Raw genomic sequence first — 19,308 nt, forward strand, 5'->3', positions numbered from 1 at the left:
TTAAAGGTTTGAAGGGGTTCCTTCCATGTTTGTTAAAAAGGTGATGGGAAGGAGAAGGTGTCATCAAAGTTGAGGGGTCTGCATTGCGCACTGGCGATGGAGTAGAGCTGCTCGTGTGTGGAATGCGATTGTTGGTTTTCTGGGTATGTTGTATGGTAGTGGTGTGCGGGCGTTGGTCTTGTTACGCCAGGAGATAATAATGTTGTTGTGATGATGATGATGATGACGACGATGACGACGACGACGAGGAGGAGGAGAATACCTGTCAGCCCACACACCAACTTTCTGTGAAGAAGGGTGAGACAAGGGAGGGGGGAGGGGGTTAGGCCAAGTCCTGCAGGCCAGCCAGCCAGAAACCGGAACCACACGTCTTCCTTCCTCTTCGGTCAAAGTCACGGGATGAGGCTGAAAAGAAAAAGCCTCCACTTTTCCTCAGCTGGGGGTACACGCCCTCACTGCACTACATACTTCGTATGTAATCATGTTTGTATGTCGCTGACTGGCTCCATTCTAGCATATTCGGACCCTCCACTTTCCACCCACCTCTCCTAAGTGTTTGTCCCCTGGGGGCGAGAAAAGCTTCTTGTTCCGAAAGTTGTATTGAAACGGGAAACTGCCCCGCCCCCTTCGTTGAATATGACGACTGAAGAAGAGACAGGAGACCTAGGGAGAGAATTCTCTCAAATGTCGCGCCTCTTATGGATCCTTCTCACATGATCCTTCATGTTATCCATTCGGCTGAACACCCGACGACACCCGTCCCACTCGCATGGGATTTCGGGGTTATGTTTCGCTTCGTGTCGATCTCGGTCTTTCTTGCTGGAAAACCCACCCCGCACGGCCTGTGGACAACCCTCGTGGCGGCAGAACAGGTGCTTGCGATGTCGGTTGTAGTGTTTGCGGAGGTCGCAGCCACGACGGAAGAGGGCTTGTGAGGAGCACCCTGGGTAGGCACAGCGCCATGTTCCGTCGGGGTTGGGAATGCCATAGTTCGTCAAATCTCGATGGACGTGGTGGTGATTGTGAGGGTACTGGGAGCGTGGTGGTGAGGATGAAGAGGAGCATGGAATGGCGGCGGTGGCGTTTTCATCTGCGAGGTGGTGGGGCTGTGTTGGGGGTTGTGATGGGGGCTCATCGAGGTCGAAGTCCAGATCGAGATCGAGATCGAGGTCGAGGTCGAAGTCGCCCGTTGAGGTGGAGATAGGGGTGAGTTGCTGTTGAGATAATGTTGGGTGGTGCTGATGGGGTGATGTGAGGTGATAGTCAGCTGCTGTGTGTGGTTCTGGGGTCGGTGTATGTGCCTGGATCTGGGTTGCTGTCGGCGTGGCCCAACTCCCCGGGCGCACAGAGTAAACTCGATTAGATGTGTTTGCCATTGAATGTGATGACAGTGGTAAGTTGGGCTGGGTGGATGATGTCAAGAATGAGGGCGTATAAGGCCCCTGCTGGAAGAAGACGGCCTCCATCCCTGGGTTTCTGCTGTGGGGTTGGCTGAGTGCGTATCCCAGGTTTCCAGGCATCCCATGGACGGCTGACAGAGAAGCCTCGTGGAAGGCTGCCGCTGGAAAAAGGTGCGGCTGCATCTGCAATGACATGGCACTTGGGATGTACGAGCCGGGTGGTAGCAGCACCTGATTGTCCATCGATCTCTGTGAAATCATTGTGGAAGGCTCTGAACGAGCAGAAGCTCTATCATAGATTGGCTTGTGCTAAGTATGTATTTTGTTAGGCCACTTGCTTGAGTGATGGGAATCTTAACTTACAGTTGTATCCTCGTCCATGGAAACGTTCTCTCAGCAACGAGTGTGTTCCATGCAGCAACAGAAGAACAATTACTTTCATCAGGGCAACAATTCTGGTTAGTGCTTCTTCATCGTCTAACTTCTTTCGAGTTGCGGCTGGAGGAAAAAGGAGGTCCATATAAACTACTGTCTTTTTAATGTTCTGTTCTCGGAGGAGTATCTCGAATGTCAGATGTGGCTATGCATATGTCGAGAGCTGACGGTCAATCCGGTTAGCTGAGCGGGAGTCATTCCGAATCTCTGCTTAATAAATTTCTTGAAGTTTGATGCCACTGTGTCATTGGTTTCGCCGGACGTTGACGCTGTCAGCAGCTCTCACACTAGCCTTGAAACTCGTGATTTAATATAGGCCACATCTATGGGGTTGATGTATAGTGGGGAGTTCTGCCAGGTGCATGATGTAATAGGTCATTCCACTGCGTTTGAAATCCAACATCGCAGCTGACTTTGAATTGCCGGCCGGTAATGTCCGTATGACATCTTCTGTTGGAGTATACATAGTTGACTCCAATGACAAGAATTTCAAATATCGGCCAATAGCACCACAGACTAGGGGCTCGGACTATTGCTTTCTGGGCATTGTTTCATTTGTTCTTCCCAAAGCAGATCTTCACTGCTTATGTAGGCATTACTATCGACCATCATGGCTCGAGACTGGCTACCTGATAGGGCTGAGGTGCATAGTCATCGTGTGAGAAAAGCCACAGTGCGCGAATCAGGAGTATTCATATGCAGCTGGCGGAGTGAGGAATTCACTCTGTTGTTGAAGCATGGCTTGGGTCGACTCCGACCCAGTCAGGAAAGCCCAGTCGTTTGCTGACAAGATAGCTCGGGCTAGAATGTTAGCTCACAGACCCAGGACTATAGTTGCGCGGTAGTTGAGTATGCAGCACAATATGCATGCGGCATTCGCGTGTCGTGGGAGGCTCCCTGTCTAGGCAGAGGTCTCAGCCTCAGGGAGGGCCGCGGACTCACCAAGTCCCGCATAAAAATAGAGAATCGAAAAAGAAAGTATGAAGGACAGGGGACATCGAGGATGTATCACAAACGGAAGACAAAAAAAGGGATAACAAAAATGCGACTTCGAGTCATGGTTCTGCACGATTTCTCTGGCCGTTGCAGGTGGGACGAGACCAACAAGCTGACGTGAATGGTTGACGGTATGCTTAGGCCCCCCACGCTTGCAAGGCTGGCACAACTCGACTACCAAAACGGGCAAGCAAGTGGGCGCTATTGGACATGGCTGAGATGCAGATCTCTTCTGCTTACCGCCAGATGGGCCATAAGCCTCAAGGAGGAAATCCCTGCTGCAGCATGGAAGTTCATGCCATGTTGCGCGATTCCGCAGCGTGACGATCCCCAGATTGGCGGGATTGTGGAAGGGAAGCCGCGCCAAAGGATTGCCGTCAGCACGGAAGGGCTGATAAAGAGCGGTGTCGGCACCCTCGCTACTGTGCATAATACTGCGTCCATTGCGTCCACTGCATCCGACCCTCCCTATCCCCCGGGCTGGCCCTGATCGGCCTGCAGATCTCGGCGGTTGGAGCGTATATGTGTCAAGGTCATGTTACATCCAAATTATGGTATGTGCCGTAACCTGGTGCAAGACATTATTCCAAAAATATATTCTATCAATCATGGAGCACCGGTGGTTGAGTCATCTCTGGACCACCTTCAGACGTCGAAAATGCTCTCAACCACCCATCTCACAATTAAACGGCTTCTCCGTCGTATAGTTCGGCAGAGATTCAAGCGTCTCATACATATTCCAAGAAATCCCGAGCCTCGGTTGGGATCTTATCGTTTCGCGAAACTTGAGGCACGACAAACGGACAGAGAAAATTGCAACCAAGGTAAGCAGGGACCCGCCACCAAAAAAGCCCCAAACAAAAAAGCAAATCGCGATGTATCCGACTTGCGCATCCAATACGCTGACACCAGCTGCTCACGGCAGATCGTTGGCTTGCGACAAAAGCGGCGTTCTATCGTTTGCACCCTGTCCTTTATCCTTATCATCCTCTGCATCCTTGTAAAGGATGTAGTGCTGCACGATGAAAATGACGTCAAAGAAAATGGTCACGTTCGATAAAAGGAACTTGGCGGGGTTTCCGGTGATGCCGCTCCAATCGCCTTGGAAACTCGAATCCATAATCAGTTGCGCAAGAGACAGAATACCGCCAGAGAAGTCGAAGAGGATTCCTTCGATACTCCAGCCATAGGTGGACTTGCGCTTATAGTTCACCCATGCCTGAGGTACGTATTTCACGATGGTGATGATCAGTTTCACATATGAGAGGGCGTAGATCTGATGGAATCAGTCATCAATCCGGACTGGTTTTGTGATAGTACAGTTGCGATAGTTCAGAGTACTCACAACATCGATCCATGCCCACGAGAAAGGATCGAGTCCCCCATTGGGACTCTTGGCAAGAACAATCACCACGACAGCGCCCACGCCGACGATCGAGCCCCAAAAAAGACCAGCGACCGGTTTGCTAACCCGTTGATACCGAGAGACCTTGAAGCCCCAGATAAAGGGCCAGAACTGGGAGTAATAGATGATGCTGAGAACGACAGCATGGATGGCGAAAGCGAAGTCATTAAAGCGCACCGTAGCGTCTTGTGCGAGAGGATGGCGGGCGGCATATTGTTCACGAATAACAGGAGACCAAAGGAACGCAGAAGTATATATCGTATAGCAGACGAAACCTAGAACATTGATCGTAGGAAAGTCTATGGCTAGACCGGTGGTTGAGCGTCGCCGGAAGTTGTTGAGCGGTTGGGGATAGAATGACGCGGACCAGCAAAGCGTGCTATGCCAATCAATAAGCCACTGAAAAAGTTTCCGATATACCTCGACAGAAGAATTCTCCTAACGAGACTCCTATGTGAGTGTGAGACATACTAGATCCAGCCCAGAAGGCTATGTTCACAGGGGTCAGTAGTGTTTTATCTAAGGACCGCTGGCTGGTTGTAGATAAGGAGAACACCTACCGAGAGAGAGCTCTGACGAATATCTCGAGTTGAGAAGTCATGGTTGGAATTTCGAACACTTTGGATCACCATAAAAAGAGAGAAGAGAGTTGTGAGAGAAAAGTCAGGTCAAAAGGAGGATGAATTAGATCCAGGAGATACACATATTGTCTTTGTTCGAATTGAAGGGGGAGGGGGGAGGGGGAGCGAAGGGCAGGGATCACTTGATTGCAGCGCGGACGATAAGATGGATAAAGTGAGATACTGAGCAGATAGATAGCACGCGATCGATACAATGCGCAGGCGGTCCGTGCCGGCAGATGGTCGAGGACTGCTGAGTCAGCAGTGGTTGTCTGGGATATGCGCTGGCGCACTAAACCCAAGAAGGAAAACAGTTGTTGCTGCTGCTGTGCTGTGCTTGTGCCTTGCGAGCCGCGATCGCATCGCATCCCCAGCCAGCCAGCCAGCCAGCCGTTACTTAGCGGTAAGTCCACTAACTAAATAACCCCAACCCTGCCTGCATCTCGATCAATTCCCCTCCGGCGGTTGACTAAACTTGTCCTCCCTTCCTGCGTCTCGCTGACGGCTACCCACCCCCCTCCATTGTTTTCTCCTTTACATCCCTGGTTCTGGACTCGTCATTGTTTCCGTCATTATCTCCTCTCTTCTTGACCACTCTAACTATACTAATCTCGGTTCCATCCTCCACTTCTCACCGCCAGCGCTTGTTGCAGAGAGTGAGCTGGACCGTCCATCGTCCCAACTTTTCCTCCGGAAACTCCAGAAGCTACGCGAATTTCGCGAATAGCTTGTCAATCGGCCGGAGGACAAATCAGCGACTCAAGTCAAACCCAATCTTTCTCCGTCGGCGCATGGTGCATTCTTCGGAGTGGGGGATCTCAATAGATCTCCTTCGGTAGTTCCGACATTCCACAGCATCTAATCTCGCCGTCTGTTGCAGGAGCCACTCATCGATCTCGGCCTGACATCACTGGAGGACAAAATCATTGACAATCATGGCGGCGGATTCGGGGCTCACGGCTCCCGGGAGCAGTACGTACTCCTCGAATACGTTACATGTGGGTGATGGGACATGGGACTCGGAGCGCGACACATTCCTGCTGCCCAACTTGATGGGGATCAACTTCGACACGATGCGATACAATGGTAGGTGCAATCCATACATGTCTCCACATCTGCTAAAATCTCGCTTACCATGGGCGCTAGGAATGGGGAACCGATTCAAAGATATGCCCGAATACCATACGCTGATCATTGTTCACGGTGTCATCGCCACTATCGTATTTCTCGGTCTTGTCCCCATCTCGGTCTTGATTGTTCGATATTATTCGCGATGGAACCCATACTGGGCATTCAAGTTGCACGTCTGGTGCCAGGTTCTGACCGTGATGCTGAGCACTGTTGTGTTCGTATTTGGCTGGTTTGCTGTAGGCCCCCGACGGAGTTTGACGAATCCTCACCATGGAATTGGCCTAGCGATCTATGTCTTGGTGTGTTTCCAAGTGTTATGGGGCTGGCTTGTTCACAAATTCGAAAGAAACAAGAGGCGCTTCCATGTGCCGCTAAAGCTTGTCGTAAGTAGACCAAGCAGTGACATCTCCGATGGTCTACATGAGGGCTAATCGATTGCCAGATACATCGGTGGATTGGCCGCGCTTTGACAATCTTGGGAATTGTGCAAATACCACTAGGTCTCACTCTCTACGGCTCACCCAAAGTGCTTTTTATTCTATATGCGATCGCCGCCTTCGCGCTTCTGGCAACATGGTTTGTGTTATCCTACCTATACGATACTGAGGGCTATCACATGGAGGGGGATTATGAAGCTCGTCGTAGCTACGTGTCCGGCCCTCCTGGTCCTGAAGGACACCCCCCTGGTGGTCTCGGTCCTATGGCTGGCGCGGGAGCAGTAGGCTCTGGGTTGGGCTCACTCTTCAGAAGACGCTCGCGAGGTAAAGACCATGAGTATGATGATCCGCACCCGGGTTATCCAGAAGAGAAATACTCCGATGGGGGCAGGCGCCGAGGACGGTGGGAGGACACGATGCTCAAGCTGGGGGCTATTGGCGGGGGTGCATGGCTTGTGAAGAAGTTTCTCGACCGAAGGCGCGATCGGGATGATGATACGGAGTCTGGTCGTTATAGCCGGGCTCATGGACGCAGCGACAGCATAACAGAGGAAAGCCTAAGTCGAGTGGAGCCAACGCAGCGCACGCCTCTCAATCGGCCCCCGAGTCGGCCTCCAAGCCGACCACCGAGTCGACCAGCTAGTCGCGCTCAAAGCCCAGGATCATCGTACTACTACGACAGCACCTACCTGTCATCCGAACCTGCACGCAGACCGTCACACACGCTTCGAAATGTTGTTCTAGGAGCAGGAGCCTTTGCTGCATTAAAGGGTCTATTCTCCCGTCGCAAAGCAAATGATGAGCAGCGCCGAGTAGAGGACTTGCGTCGCCGCGAGATGGAAGATGAAAAGTTAGCTCGCGCGAATAGTGGGCGACGGTACACTGGAGACGGCTATTACCCGCGACGAGGTCCAGAGTCGTTCACTGCCACTGATATTTCGACGGAGTTGACACATCCACCACACCGCCCACCACCTCATGGGGAATCTGTTATCTCTGCTGTGCCTATGGCGTCTGGGGCGGTTGATGGCGCGCGCTCAGACCTGCCTCCGGCATCAGCTCCTCCGGTCCCGCACGATCTGCTCTCAGAAGCTCCACCTCCTCCTCGACACGATTCGGGCGACTTGGCAGCTGGTGTAGCAACGGGGGCGACTCTAGGTGCTGCTGCTGCCTCCTCTGGCCACCGGCATCGCAGCAGAAGCCGGCACCGCGATGATCATGTCGACTCACCCCCTGTATCCGTCAAAGTGAAGATGCACAACGATGGCCGCCATGTCACGCTCAGGAGATTGACCGACGAAGAAGCTGCCGCGAGCCGGGAGGCAAGGCGCCGGGAAAGAAGAAACTCACGCCGCCGAGCCGGCAGTGCAAGCTCCTTATCCGGCAATGAAGGGGGCAACTACGACCGCTGGCGTCGGGTCGAGGAGCTGGAACGTCAACAGCAGGCGCAGATGCACCGAGAGCAAGCCGCAGCGGCGGCGGCGGCTGGGGTTGGAGCATCTGTGGCCCCCTCATCTAGCATCCCCGCGACATACTATGCGCCTCCTCCGAACATGACCAACTTACCTCCTCCGCCTCCGCCCCCTGTACCCTCCAGCCACCCCTACGGCGCAGCCAGCATCACATCACCCGGAACGGGAACATTTACCGGGACCGAGGCCAGCGAATACGCGAGCAATCGACGTCGTAGACGTGCGGAACGAGCTCGTGCACGTCAAGAGAGACAGCAAGGTGTTGAATTCACCTGAGAAGAAAAAGACATATTGCGTTCTCTCTTCTTGTCTTTCCTTTTTTTTTTGTATAGCAACGATATGATACTGACGATCTTATGTGGTAGGATTATATCTCTGTTTGTCGATTTTAGTACCTCTTTTTGTTGACGTGTTGATGTTGATATTGATGTGATGTTGATGTTGATGATTTGGTGTATATGAATTGTTTGTGTGCGAAGTACCCCCCAACTCCATCCGGTTTACCTTGGGCGGGTGCTGTTGCTTTTGTGATTACAGTAATAAATGCATGTGATGTGGTCAGAGGAGGTGCCTGGCCCTGGTCGGAGTAAGCAAGCAGAAAAAACGGGTCTTTTTATAACGATAGATCCCTTCCTAGAGGTCCCTTTGGTTGTCAATACGCACATAACAGCAGCGTCGCTTGGTGGGTGATTGCAGTCACCCTTCGGGCGAGCAAGTCGGCCAATTGGCACTAGCTAGCTGCCGGGACATTAAAAGAATCAGTAAGCCTGCCGGTACAGTACAATCGAGACCAAAGACTCAACCACAGGTAGAGCTCGCAGAGGACCGACCGTCAATCGATATCAAGATTCATCATCTAGGCGTGTCAGTTGACTGCGAAAGTCACTCAGCCGGCGGAATGGGGAAGCTTCTCTTGTAGAGATCGTAGTCATAAGGATGGTAGTATGATAGGTCTCGTCCCATCGAAGGAAATGGGATTGGGTCAAGGTCCGGTCTCTTTAAAACAATCAGGAATGCAATGAATAGACGAGACAAAGGGCCTAATCGAATTCGTCGAGATTGGGCATCGCAAGGAGGCGAACGAACATCAATGTCTCCGAGTCGGCGGAGAAGTTAGCAAGCACTACCTTGCCTTATCTGCCTTTGAGAACACTTAGCCACATATAAATTCTCACTAGCGATCTCCCTATGGCATTTCGTTGTCGATTCGTGATGAGCTTAACTTGCTTGCTCTTTTCGTCCGTTGGAGTTCAATCTTGTCGGGACTGCAGCTGGCTCGGATTCTAAGGCGACTGCAGGTGAATGCTTAAGGTTTTATGCATTGAGCTACAGATTGTTCGACGAGGTAACAGATGCATGTGATAATCGGAATCTGCTATTCTTTTCTCGGTTAGACTTCCCCATGACTATTAGATAGCTCTCGACATAAAGTCTATTCGTCGGCAGCCTTGTCTCGATATCTAATGGTCATAGGTTCAATAGTCATGAATCAACTATGTAACAATCTCACAATAGGATAATAATAAAACCCTAGCTCTCGTTCTCATTGCCCTTCCTCACTGAGACCCTCGTTTTGATTGAACCTTTGTGCTTAACTCGGTCGATCGACCAAATGCCCCTCTTCCACACCACTGTATCTCTCAGACGCGGTCAGCTCTGAATGAAGACATTGACACCAACCTTTTCCAAGAGAAAAGTAAGAGATACTACAGCGAAATGCAGAAGTAGGTGGAGCAATCCAATCACTGCACATGGGGCTGCAGAGCCTATGACCTGGAGGAAAGCGGCATTGAGGAAAGACACAATCCGCAGAAATAGAAGTGGAACAATGACGTCAACCCTAACAAGATGTGCCGTGGACATGTACGGGGAAACAAAAGTATCTTTTAGACCGTCGCGGCTCTTAGCATAGGTCTGCGCAATCGGCCAAGCGACGTGCACATGGAACGAGCATGACATTGATTGAGATAGCAAGTCCCGCTCAGATCGCTGCCCAATTACCAAGCTGACAATAGCACACTCGTTTTCCTTGGTCTGTAGCCAGATCGATCGGAAGGGCTTGCGGATATACGTCTCCAGCAAATCACCGATTGAACGCCGTCCATGTGGCAGGGTTTGACGATGACCGTCAAGGGCAGGGAGCCGGATATTGTTACTTGCTGCGCTGTCTGGTAATCCGAGGTTGTGACGGAAGAGTGACTCGTCGACAATCGGACACGGTGCCGGCAATGGCACTTCCGGGCTATCTTTCACAACGTAGGTTGTCGTCTCTGGACATGGTATTATTAGACGCGGAAGGACATGCGATGATGGGGAACTCTGATTAGTCCAGGGTTTCTTTATTCGCATTATTGAGTCATGTCCCTGATAACGTCCCATCGATAGGTTGAAAAGACGCAAAGGAGCCCTTATACCCTGCCGCAGTGCTAGCATCTGAGGATCTGTGCCAAGGGACTTTCTTCTCTGGCGCGTCGTTCCGGGATCAGCCACAGATGAGCGAACATGTTCGGATACAGTGAAAGTAGGAACTTCGAGCTCAGAGAGGAAAGCCGGCTTTGGTGGCTTGGGGGGCTTTTGAGAGAGCTCGCGATTGAGACTTTCTGTACGACTCGGTTCAATAAGGACGCCATGTATCGCGCTCACGGTGGGCTCGTTCAAAGTCAATTTGGTCGGAGATGATCGGCTTTCGAGATCGCATAGTTCATTCTCCTTTGTAGACCCGGGGATTGAGATTGATGAGCTACGCAGAATTTCAGGCTCAATCCCTATGTCCTTTGCATTGTATGTCGTGACTGAGGAGGGGTTGTTGTCAACGTCCATGGGGAAAATCTGGAATATATCGGTATCACGAGAATCATTCCTCTGCAAAGCTGGGGGCACCTTGAGATTTTCCAGCCCGCTCGAAGCGACGCGGTCGAGGGAAGACTGGGGGGATTTCATAGACCGCAGGTCGGAAACAAGCGGCAGGATGTTGGGTTGTTTGTGGTCGCCAAGCTCAGGTTCGTAGACCAGGGAGCTTGAGCCAGACAATACTGACTGCTGGGTCATCGTCAGCAAATATCTATTGCAGTCTGCGCACTCAGGATTAGCACGAAACTAGACAGAGGGGAAGCAGCGGAATGCACGGAAGGAAGTTCGAGGGAGTGCTTCAGGAGACTCGGACTGGAATCCAACAACCAAACTGGGAAGGAGCGGCCGGGAAACCGAGGAGTCCAAGAAAGTCTTAGTTAGCAATAATCGTCAGTGGAACTAATGCCACACAAGCCTTCAGTGGGCGTTGTCTTCAATTCATGCAAAACAACATTTCAAGAGAATTGGCTTAATTCTACAAGGTCAGGTGGAAGGTCGCGACTGGATATGTACATCAGGTATCTATTTAAGGTGGGCTTGGAGGATCTCGAGAACCTGGTCATGGCGTTAAAAGACAAACTCGTAGTATAACGAAGCGGACTCGACCTACCTCAAGCTCGATCTTAGCCTCGGCAATATCCTGCTCGCTGCCGCTGCCGCTGGCAATCTTCTGGGCCTCGGCGATCTGGGAGCGGACAGCCTGAAGTAGACGAATGATTACATTAGTCATCTGGCGACGCGACATAACAGGGTGGGAGGGACACCTACCTCAGCGCTGAAGTCCTCAAGGGGGTAACCCTCGACGGCGTTGATGCTCAACTGGGAGTCAGGCTGCACAACGGCGAAGCCACCGGAAACTATACAAGAAGACAAATACGTCAGCCAGGCTCAAAGCCAAGTAGCAGCTGCGATCCAAGCAATGTCTGTTTGAAGTGGAGGTAAAGCCGGGTCTCGATAGAAATGGTCGGACGTACGGAAGAACTTCTTGCTGGCACCACCCTCCTCAACAACCTCGACGAGACCGGGCTTAAGCTGCTCGATGGAAGGGACGTGGTTGGCGAGGACACCCATCTCTCCGGACTCAGCAGGGATGTTGACCTGGACACTGGATGGAAAGACTCGTAAGTACGGGGCGGTCAAGGCTGAAAGAGTTTCGTCCAATTGCTCGGTCGATACGGGAGTCAAGGGACCACATACACGCCAGTGGACTTGAATATAGTCTGTTTGAGAACAAATTTGTCAGTCACTGAATATCATGGCGGACGCAGCGGGTTGCATAACAGAATCGGAATCGTACCTGGTGAGGCAGGGTCAAGGAAAGCTTGATCTTGTCGTTAACAGCCTCGGCGTAACCTCTGCGCTGAAGAGGAACGCGGAAAGCAGAGGGACGAGCCCTGAGAGCAGAGCGAGCGAAGCGGAGAGAGCTCATCTTGCAATGGACGGAATGGAGGTGGTGGTAGTGATATCCCTCTTGAACCTGGGTTGAGAGTTGCAAAGGTCGAAGTCGGATGCCGGTTGTTCCCTAGCGGCTCTTCCGGTCACGTGGGGGCCCGCGCGACAACACCGCCAACGAACCCGATGATTTGACCAAGTACGTATTCCGAACCTTGAACTGACTAGTGGGCACGGTATCTAGCCTCTACGCCGTCATCGGATTTGTTCAGAATCTGTAGCGGAAGGCTTACACTCTGTTGATATTACTCAATTTCAATCTATCTCACAAAGATCAGCACAGACGTGTGTTCTGTCATCCGCTGCCTTTCACAATTTAGGGCCATGAGTCAAAGACGAGCACCAGCAAAATTCCGGTTGCGGTGGCGCAGATGAGCCCTCTTATTAACTTCTGGCAAGGCAGGTATCCTACTATGAATGTGCATGTTTAAATTAAAAATCGTCCATGAAGCCTTCAACATGAGCGCAGGCCCAATTGCATACTTCGAGATCCATAATACTTCTGTAGTCACGTGATATGGTGTTTAGCCTTGGCTCGGCTATCATAACAATTTTTCTATAGCAGGCCAGGTCAGGCAGCGGTATCAGGCATCGAGAAGCAGTCGATCACCATTGCTTTTGTCCCGCAACTCACTTAGAGAGCAGCAACCTCACATCAATAATGTTTGGGATTCAAACCAACAGGGTGTTACAACGGATGCGCAGATTCATCTCACAAGATAAGATTAGTCATCGGTTGCGGGTGTTGATGCCTCAGGCCCATACAACATACTTCGAGGGTCCATGAACGTCTAACCCAACCTCTAGTTCTAACAGATCTGATACAGAAGATGGAAAGACGTCAGGAATAAGTGTAATATGTAACATCAATAGCACTAATGTTGTTCCCCTCCACACGGTTATACGGGGAGTATAGGGGGGGAAGTCAAGCAGTAGAAGCAGCAGCAAGTGAAGTGATAGCTGAGGCGGACACGCTAGCCGTGCTCGGTAAGCGAAATCCCACACTGAAAACCAGCCCTAGCCGAACCTGCCTTGGGGACTCTGGCCTTCCGCTCAGTTCAGGATAACCTCACCCGCCAACTCCTCGTCAACCGTCTCCCAGTTGCGACAAATCCGACAAGATGGCGAGTATGTACACCCCTGCTATATGAACTTTTATCCCAGGAAAAAAAAGACGAAGAATTCAACCGGTCCCAAATATCAGCATCCCTCCCCTGGGACCGTTCGCCATGTTTCTACAGGTCCATTCGGCAACCGTGATCAGTTCACTGACATGATTCTCCCACACAGAGTCCAAGAACGCGTCTCAGCACCACAACAGCCAGAAGGCTCACCGTAACGGGTGCGTACCCTCGAATCCCCATCGAACCAAGTCCTGAAAGAACCACACGAATGTACGAATGGAATGGAGCGGGGAGAGTCGCTATGTTGGATTACGGCGCGATTGTGGAAGGAACCTCTCAACCATCGTTGTTCCATCCAACACGACAACAGCGCCTTGACCGTCGCCATTACCATGAAATACAACACCGGAAACACATGAATGCAAAAAAATCGCTGACCTTGTCGATCTTCCGCTCCACAGTATCAAGAAGCCCAAGACCAACCGTTACCCCTCCCTCAAGGGTGTTGACCCCAAGTTCCGCCGCAACCACAGACACGCTCTTCACGGTACCGCCAAGGCTCTGGTACGTTAACCCAGCGAGTCCCTCGATCTCCTCACATTCGCTACCCTTCATCGACCCTCCCGACCTTCGATCTGCGAGAAGAACGATCTGGCTAACAACTCGAACAGAAGGAGCGCAAGGAGGGCAAGCGCGAGGTCGCATAAATCAACTAATATAGAAACGTTTTAAAAAGAAATGAAAGCGATTTGAGTTGGTTGATCTTTCTTTTGCCAAAACGCCCCCGCGCACCATGAGTGGGATCGTCTTGTCTTGTCGGATTTAGCCCAGACTGGTCCTCACCCCACCCGGCTACATGTTTTCGCAAACGGTTGTCACATAGGAAAGGAAATTGACTGGTCTCTGCGGGTATACTTGAAAGAGCGAGTCGTGCTCTTCTGCTATTTTTCTTTTCCCTCCTTGCTCGCATCGTGGTGAGTGACGGGTTTTCCCCACAAATTCGGTTCGGGTCTTTTTGCAGACCGGAGTCGGAGATCAGGCATATGTGTGTACAGCTTCGTGCTTATTTTTCCATGCGCGCTTGCTGAAGGATTATTTTAACGTGCCAAGAGAAGATCCCATGCCCTCCTGACTTCCAATCACCCTTGGCCTTTTGCTCTCCGTGGGTCAAGGGTGCATGGACGGAGGGCTACATCCCCAGTAGACTGATGTAGAGCTATGACTAGTCAATATATTGAATTTGTTGCATGATTTTATCTATTCATATGTATCCTCACATGATACGCGCCAATTGAATGCTCCACAAACATAAATGTTCCCCGACTGTATACTATGTCTTCCAGACCACGAGCCTCCTATCGAACCCTCCACTTACTAGCCATTCCTCCCTCAGAGCTCTGCCATCAGAGCCTGAACGCTCAACCCAGCCGGCCCAGATGGCTCTAATCTTACACCCTGCCTCATGGCCATTCTTCAAGACAGTAACAATCTTACCGGACTTGGCCTCGAGTCCGCGAATAGCCCCATCATCGCCATTGACCCAGACTCCCGAGCCATCCGGCCGCCACACCACCTGCGGGGTCGAGTACGCCGTCTGCGGCGCGAAAGTGTTGGCCTGAACCATGATGGCAGCATCCTCTCGGTTCTGAAGCGACAGCGCCGCAAGCGCCTGCGCAGCCTGCGTCACCGGCTCCCTCGCACCCACGCCATCATCACCGTCATCCTCACCGCTCCCGCCCAGCGTCTCCTGCGACGGAAACAGCAGCCGCACAATCATGACCTTCATGTGCGGGAGCGTGGACGTTGCAACCGCAAGAAGGCCCGCGTCATGGGGGCTGAGGGCCATGCACGAGGGGGAGAACGCCACCCAGGCGTTCGAGTGCGGGGCCAGGTTCTGTCTCCCGAGCAGGACACACTCGGCCTGCTGTTGCTGCTGAGGGTGGGTTGTTTCTGCAGCGGTGGGTGCTGCCCGTGACCCTTTTACGCGGTAGTAGTAGATATACGTCGAGTCCCGTCTGGAGACGAGGAGAAGAAGTTCCTTCGTGTCGACGTGACGGACGAAGAGGATGGATTCCGGGTTCGTTTGCAGGGAGATCTGCGCCACGGGCTCGCCGATGGTTACTGGGGTGTGCTCGTCGACTGCTGCAAGGCTGCTGTGGCTGCTGTGGCTGCTGTTGCCGCCGCTGAGCTGATAGAGGAAGACCTTCGAGTCCCAGCCCGCGGTTGCAACCCACACGGTCTTGTCGTCTGCCTCGTGCGCGACCACCTTGACCGCGTATTTGGCATGGTCTTTCCGGCGCTCGACGACGCTGGCTCCACGCTGGAGAAGGAGATGGCCGGACATGTTGGTCAGGAGCAGGAACTGGCCTTCTCGGATCGGCGTGTAGGACAAGATCGGCGACTCCGACGTGCCGGAGAAGGACCGCACGAGGTCGTTGCCGGCGGAGGCTTGGAACACATGGAGCTGTTTGTCTGCTCCGGTGGCCACCAGGATGGGTCCGTCGGACTGCCCTTCCCTGTCGTCGTGTTGCCAGTGCTCCACAGAGCAGGATAGCAGATTGGATGCGGTTGGCGTCTCGATAATCGTGGGGTTGGCCGGGGCTTTATATACCATGCATTAGTGATTCTGTTCGCTTGACTCCGGCGGTTTAAAGATGAGGGTGACATATACCAGGCACACTCCAGAAATCCTTTCCCTGGTCGCTCTCGTTGTACCGCTCAAAGCTCACGCTCTTATCGAACGCTCGTTTCTCGTCGAGCACGCTCTCGATGGTCCAGGAGTCCTGCTCGTCCTTTCCGCGGATTTGTCCCGCATTGGCTGGCAATCCCGCTTCGCGGAGGAAGGCATCGAGGGTCTCTGTGTAGTTGTGTGCGCGCAGAAAGCGAGCCACAAGGTCGCTCGCCAGTGATGAACTTTGCGCTGCCAAAGGCATTGTTTTTTTTGTTATGTTTGTGAGATGCGGGGATAGGTCAGGCAGTTGAGGGGGGGGGGGGGGGGGAAATGTATTTCTGACATAAGTCCGCTCCAACGGCTAGACCCTTCTCCAACAACCATCGAACTCCGTATCGGTTTGAAACGTCTTCGTGCTTTTTTGGGAGGGTTGAAGAAGTCATATCATCAGTAACTTCATCAGATTATTTATATCTCAGAGATGGGTATAATATCGAGCTTCCAAAGATGGGATTTGTCATTGTGAGGGAATTGCGAATCGCGAAACACCATCCCAAGGCATCATAATAGAGACTAAATGATAAGAATATTACAAAACGAAAATGCAAAAAAAAGCCTTTCCTTCCAGGGGTATTTTCTAACATAGAATGCAGAATGCCTCAGCTGAACATGTCCTCCGCTCTCCGTCGAGGACCTCCCCGCCCTTCGATCTTCTCCGAAAACAACTCCTTGCCGGCATTGGAATTGAACTTGGATGGGAAAAGCTCTCGAACAGACGCCCCCCGTCCCTTGATTGAGATACCGCTTGCTGCACCACGAACAGACATTCCTTGATCATTCCGACCTTGACCTGCAGCTCCACGGATGTTGAGCCCGCTCGAATCTGAGTCGCTAGGGAAAAGCTCAACGTTCTTGTTCTTTCGTTGCGGCTGTATGTCCTGTGCTCCATCGACGAACGGTACAGAAATCCGCCGAGCGAAAAGATCAGCTGTCTCGTCCGCAGCATCTATCGCATCGGATCGGCGATGGTTGCTGTGCTTGCTGGGGAAGAGTTCTTTGACCGTCTTGTGCGGGAAAAGCTCGCGCGTGTTCGAGTCGCTGTCGCCGGCCTTGGAGGACGGGAAGAGCTCCCGGCCTTCATTGCGACGACTGGGCGGGGGCGAGCGCTCACGAAACTGCCGGCGGGAGCTGGGGCGATCTGTGTCGACGTATCCCCCTTCCATCAATGTATCACGACCCGGTGAAGCACTGCGGTTGCGTAGACGACCCGAAGAGCCTCCTTCATCCTCGGGAAACAGATCCCTTGGCTCTCGCCTGCCACGTCCGCGAGATGGTTCGGAGCGGTCGGCGCTCACTGCCCGCGTGTCATCATACATGTTGACGCTGAAATTGTCGTCAGCGTCGCGGTCCCTCCGCCGCCGCAGTTCCCGACCATCGAATCTCCTTCGTCTGTAGTCGCCATCGCTGCTGTCACCACCGCCGTGCTGACGTCTGTCCGCAAACTCGCGTCGGAGGCGCTCCCTGGGATCATGCTCAGGATGCATGAGATAGAACCGACTGGCTTCGTGCGCGCGTGGCTTCTTCCGATCCGTTATGACAGCTGATCTGACCTGGAGCACGGAATCAGGGTGCGAGGCGAGGAGCTTGGCCGACCGTAGACGTAGAGCGGGGTATTGAGTCACATCCTCCTCGTCATTAGGTTGTGTAAGTGCCGCCAATGCCTGGAGGCCGACCTCTGGCGATGAGTACAAGAGGTTCGCGGAGGTGTCATCGATCCATTCGACACGGCTTGGTTCCTCAATAGAGAAGTTCTCGCTTGCAAATCTCTTGATATCGTCGGTTGTCAGTTCGTCAACACCGCGTATGTGAACCTTCTCGTACTGTCCGTCTGAAGAAAGTGCATCGACGGCTTCGTTGGTGGTAGCTGTTGCGGCTGTTGGGTCCTGGCAACACGAAAGAGTGTTAGGCGGTGTGGCATTCGCAATGGCTACTAATTAACGAGCGCGACTTGACTTACGATATCGATGTGCTCATCTTCGGGGAGAGGCCCGAGATCAAGGTCCATATCAATGTCCATGGAGGCCATGATGGTCGAATGTGCTGTTGAAGACAAACTTCGGCGAATCGCGAGAAGGGTTGTTGCGCAATGGCGATCTCCAGCGAGGGGGAAACTGAACAATGACAGACGTGCAACAGGACCTGTATGGTTTGGGAAAATAAGAGGTGCTTCGACTTATGCTTCAATAAGTTGCAATAGGCAACTCAGGGGTCATAAACTGGAACGAAGACGGGCAGACAGGAAACTCCACTGGTCGCAAACTGAGGCCGACATGAAGTCTACCTCCACACCGCCCGGAGGTTCCGTCGGCGGAGCTCCACCGAAGCCATCCTCGATTCTATACATGCCTTTCATCTCTTTCATTCGTCTTTCACTTTCACTTCAATCACGGCAGCTTACTTCTTCTCCAACTACTAGCTATCATGCTCTTCTAGAGCTGGCAGACAACACTTCTTTGATTTAGACCTCGGGTTAGCTTATTGAGCTTGGACCTTCCATGTGTTCTGGATTCAGTATGGGACATACTACCAACGCCACCGGCCTTAAACGATATTGAATGCTTGGATTGTTGTTCAGGATGAATGAATCCTGGCCATACCCTCGGAGCAGTATATGCTAGTGAGACTACTTCTCAGAATGACTACATATTCGCTGCAGTCTCAGGATGCTGAAAGGCGATGTTACCGACTGCTCAATCGACTGACTCCTTTCACACAATAATGACTAACTTACTGATCGACGCTCCTTTCTAAGTGAGACATCATACCACCAGCGTCAGATAAGACAGGGTATAGCCACCGTACAAATGCTATCTGCATTGAGCATGGCCCAGAACAAGGTCAACTACTGGTCTTCACACCTTCAGCGGCCATCACCACCTAGGATCACAGACTGTGCTTCCTATAATTCACGCTGTGTCTCAAGACTCCTAGCCCAGGTATATACTATTCAGGGATCAACGGAAGACGAGATTCTTGGTGGTCATCAAGGATCCATGGCCTTCCCCGCTTCTCGTCTGTCTTCAGTACGGCTTGACACATTTAGGCTATTTCCCCTCTTATCAAGCCAATCGGCATCTTACACGGATCAATATGGATTCATCGCCTAGCTCGCCCTGCAGTATTCGAGCTCCAGATGTGTCCACTACAGGAAGGTTTTCATCCAGCAACAATGAAACAGTCATCGATATACCAATGACCACCCTGGTGACACCGAATGCAACAGTGCGGCCACCACGGAATGCGTTGTGCTAGCTT

General features: G+C 52.2%; 9 protein-coding genes across 9 annotated transcripts; 2 read left to right on the forward strand and 7 right to left on the reverse strand.

Annotated features, from left to right (window-relative positions):
• Positions 1 to 377: 377 nt before the first annotated feature.
• Positions 378 to 1,707, reverse strand: BO72DRAFT_454088 (putative C2H2 transcription factor). The gene has a single exon (XM_040946146.1). The coding sequence runs from the start codon at positions 1,659 to 1,661 to the stop codon at positions 681 to 683; it is 981 nt and encodes a 326-aa protein (XP_040794963.1). The 5' UTR covers positions 1,662 to 1,707; the 3' UTR covers positions 378 to 680.
• Positions 1,708 to 2,616: 909 nt separating this feature from the next.
• On the reverse strand, positions 2,617 to 3,504 carry BO72DRAFT_38555 (uncharacterized protein). Its single transcript, XM_040941589.1, has one exon. It carries the CDS (start codon positions 3,259 to 3,261, stop codon positions 2,737 to 2,739), a length of 525 nt encoding a protein of 174 aa, XP_040794964.1. The 5' UTR covers positions 3,262 to 3,504; the 3' UTR covers positions 2,617 to 2,736.
• On the reverse strand, positions 3,365 to 5,007 carry BO72DRAFT_454090 (putative L-cystine transporter). Its single transcript, XM_040946147.1, has 4 exons — positions 4,797 to 5,007; positions 4,708 to 4,725; positions 4,177 to 4,615; positions 3,365 to 4,107 (listed from the first exon to the last, which is right to left on the reverse strand). The coding sequence occupies exons 1-4, from the start codon at positions 4,835 to 4,837 to the stop codon at positions 3,748 to 3,750; spliced, it is 858 nt and encodes a 285-aa protein (XP_040794965.1). The 5' UTR covers positions 4,838 to 5,007; the 3' UTR covers positions 3,365 to 3,747.
• Positions 5,008 to 5,791: 784 nt separating this feature from the next.
• On the forward strand, positions 5,792 to 8,172 carry BO72DRAFT_393158 (uncharacterized protein; the record flags this gene model as incomplete). Its single annotated transcript, XM_040941927.1, has 3 exons — positions 5,792 to 5,942; positions 6,003 to 6,370; positions 6,430 to 8,172. The coding sequence occupies 3 exons, from the start codon at positions 5,792 to 5,794 to the stop codon at positions 8,170 to 8,172; spliced, it is 2,262 nt and encodes a 753-aa protein (XP_040794966.1).
• A 1,079-nt stretch (positions 8,173 to 9,251) lies between these two features.
• Positions 9,252 to 11,046, reverse strand: BO72DRAFT_38628 (uncharacterized protein). Its single transcript, XM_040941624.1, has one exon. It carries the CDS (start codon positions 10,942 to 10,944, stop codon positions 9,547 to 9,549), a length of 1,398 nt encoding a protein of 465 aa, XP_040794967.1. The 5' UTR covers positions 10,945 to 11,046; the 3' UTR covers positions 9,252 to 9,546.
• Positions 11,047 to 11,202: 156 nt separating this feature from the next.
• BO72DRAFT_482056 (F1F0 ATP synthase subunit delta) lies at positions 11,203 to 12,196 on the reverse strand. Its single transcript, XM_040947709.1, has 6 exons — positions 12,044 to 12,196; positions 11,944 to 11,966; positions 11,721 to 11,851; positions 11,515 to 11,603; positions 11,357 to 11,446; positions 11,203 to 11,301 (listed from the first exon to the last, which is right to left on the reverse strand). Exons 1-6 carry the CDS (start codon positions 12,173 to 12,175, stop codon positions 11,269 to 11,271), a joined length of 498 nt encoding a protein of 165 aa, XP_040794968.1. The 5' UTR covers positions 12,176 to 12,196; the 3' UTR covers positions 11,203 to 11,268.
• A 1,123-nt stretch (positions 12,197 to 13,319) lies between these two features.
• BO72DRAFT_502375 (60S ribosomal protein eL29) lies at positions 13,320 to 14,029 on the forward strand (the record flags this gene model as incomplete). The annotated part of the gene is made up of 4 exons (XM_040949061.1): positions 13,320 to 13,326; positions 13,489 to 13,540; positions 13,784 to 13,886; positions 13,994 to 14,029. The coding sequence occupies 4 exons, from the start codon at positions 13,320 to 13,322 to the stop codon at positions 14,027 to 14,029; spliced, it is 198 nt and encodes a 65-aa protein (XP_040794969.1).
• A 539-nt stretch (positions 14,030 to 14,568) lies between these two features.
• Positions 14,569 to 16,286, reverse strand: BO72DRAFT_418118 (uncharacterized protein). The gene is made up of 2 exons (XM_040942623.1): positions 15,994 to 16,286; positions 14,569 to 15,923 (listed from the first exon to the last, which is right to left on the reverse strand). Exons 1-2 carry the CDS (start codon positions 16,253 to 16,255, stop codon positions 14,653 to 14,655), a joined length of 1,533 nt encoding a protein of 510 aa, XP_040794970.1. The 5' UTR covers positions 16,256 to 16,286; the 3' UTR covers positions 14,569 to 14,652.
• Positions 16,287 to 16,499: 213 nt separating this feature from the next.
• Positions 16,500 to 18,526, reverse strand: BO72DRAFT_482059 (NCBP3 domain-containing protein). Its single transcript, XM_040947710.1, has 2 exons — positions 18,011 to 18,526; positions 16,500 to 17,936 (listed from the first exon to the last, which is right to left on the reverse strand). Exons 1-2 carry the CDS (start codon positions 18,077 to 18,079, stop codon positions 16,653 to 16,655), a joined length of 1,353 nt encoding a protein of 450 aa, XP_040794971.1. The 5' UTR covers positions 18,080 to 18,526; the 3' UTR covers positions 16,500 to 16,652.
• Between the last annotated feature and the right edge of the window lie 782 nt (positions 18,527 to 19,308).

The sequence above is a fragment of the Aspergillus fijiensis genome (assembly GCF_003184825.1).
Source record: "Aspergillus fijiensis CBS 313.89 unplaced genomic scaffold BO72scaffold_123, whole genome shotgun sequence".
Lineage (NCBI taxonomy): Eukaryota > Fungi > Ascomycota > Eurotiomycetes > Eurotiales > Aspergillaceae > Aspergillus > Aspergillus fijiensis.

What these genes read in the sequence shown, in the direction of transcription:
- BO72DRAFT_454088 (XM_040946146.1), bottom strand. Translation starts at nt 1,661, where the DNA reads ATGATTTCACAGAGATCGATGGACAATCAGGTGCTGCTACCACCCGGC.
- BO72DRAFT_38555 (XM_040941589.1), bottom strand. Translation starts at nt 3,261, where the DNA reads ATGCACAGTAGCGAGGGTGCCGACACCGCTCTTTATCAGCCCTTCCGT.
- BO72DRAFT_454090 (XM_040946147.1), bottom strand. Translation starts at nt 4,837, where the DNA reads ATGACTTCTCAACTCGAGATATTCGTCAGAGCTCTCTCTCG. An exon ending in CGTGGGCATGGATCGATGTT is followed by an intron (nt 4,108 to 4,176) that starts GTGAGTACTCTG and finishes TGATTCCATCAG; the next exon opens with ATCTACGCCCTCTCATATGT.
- BO72DRAFT_38628 (XM_040941624.1), bottom strand. Translation starts at nt 10,944, where the DNA reads ATGACCCAGCAGTCAGTATTGTCTGGCTCAAGCTCCCTGGTCTACGAA.
- BO72DRAFT_482056 (XM_040947709.1), bottom strand. Translation starts at nt 12,175, where the DNA reads ATGAGCTCTCTCCGCTTCGCTCGCTCTGCTCTCAGGGCTCGTCCCTCT. An exon ending in CCTTGACCCTGCCTCACCAG is followed by an intron (nt 11,967 to 12,043) that starts GTACGATTCCGA and finishes GTTCTCAAACAG; the next exon opens with ACTATATTCAAGTCCACTGG. An exon ending in ATATTCAAGTCCACTGGCGT is followed by an intron (nt 11,852 to 11,943) that starts GTATGTGGTCCC and finishes CTTTCCATCCAG; the next exon opens with TGTCCAGGTCAACATCCCTG.
- BO72DRAFT_418118 (XM_040942623.1), bottom strand. Translation starts at nt 16,255, where the DNA reads ATGCCTTTGGCAGCGCAAAGTTCATCACTGGCGAGCGACCTTGTGGCT. An exon ending in GGATTTCTGGAGTGTGCCTG is followed by an intron (nt 15,924 to 15,993) that starts GTATATGTCACC and finishes TGGTATATAAAG; the next exon opens with CCCCGGCCAACCCCACGATT.
- BO72DRAFT_482059 (XM_040947710.1), bottom strand. Translation starts at nt 18,079, where the DNA reads ATGGCCTCCATGGACATTGATATGGACCTTGATCTCGGGCCTCTCCCC. An exon ending in AAGATGAGCACATCGATATC is followed by an intron (nt 17,937 to 18,010) that starts GTAAGTCAAGTC and finishes TCGTGTTGCCAG; the next exon opens with GACCCAACAGCCGCAACAGC.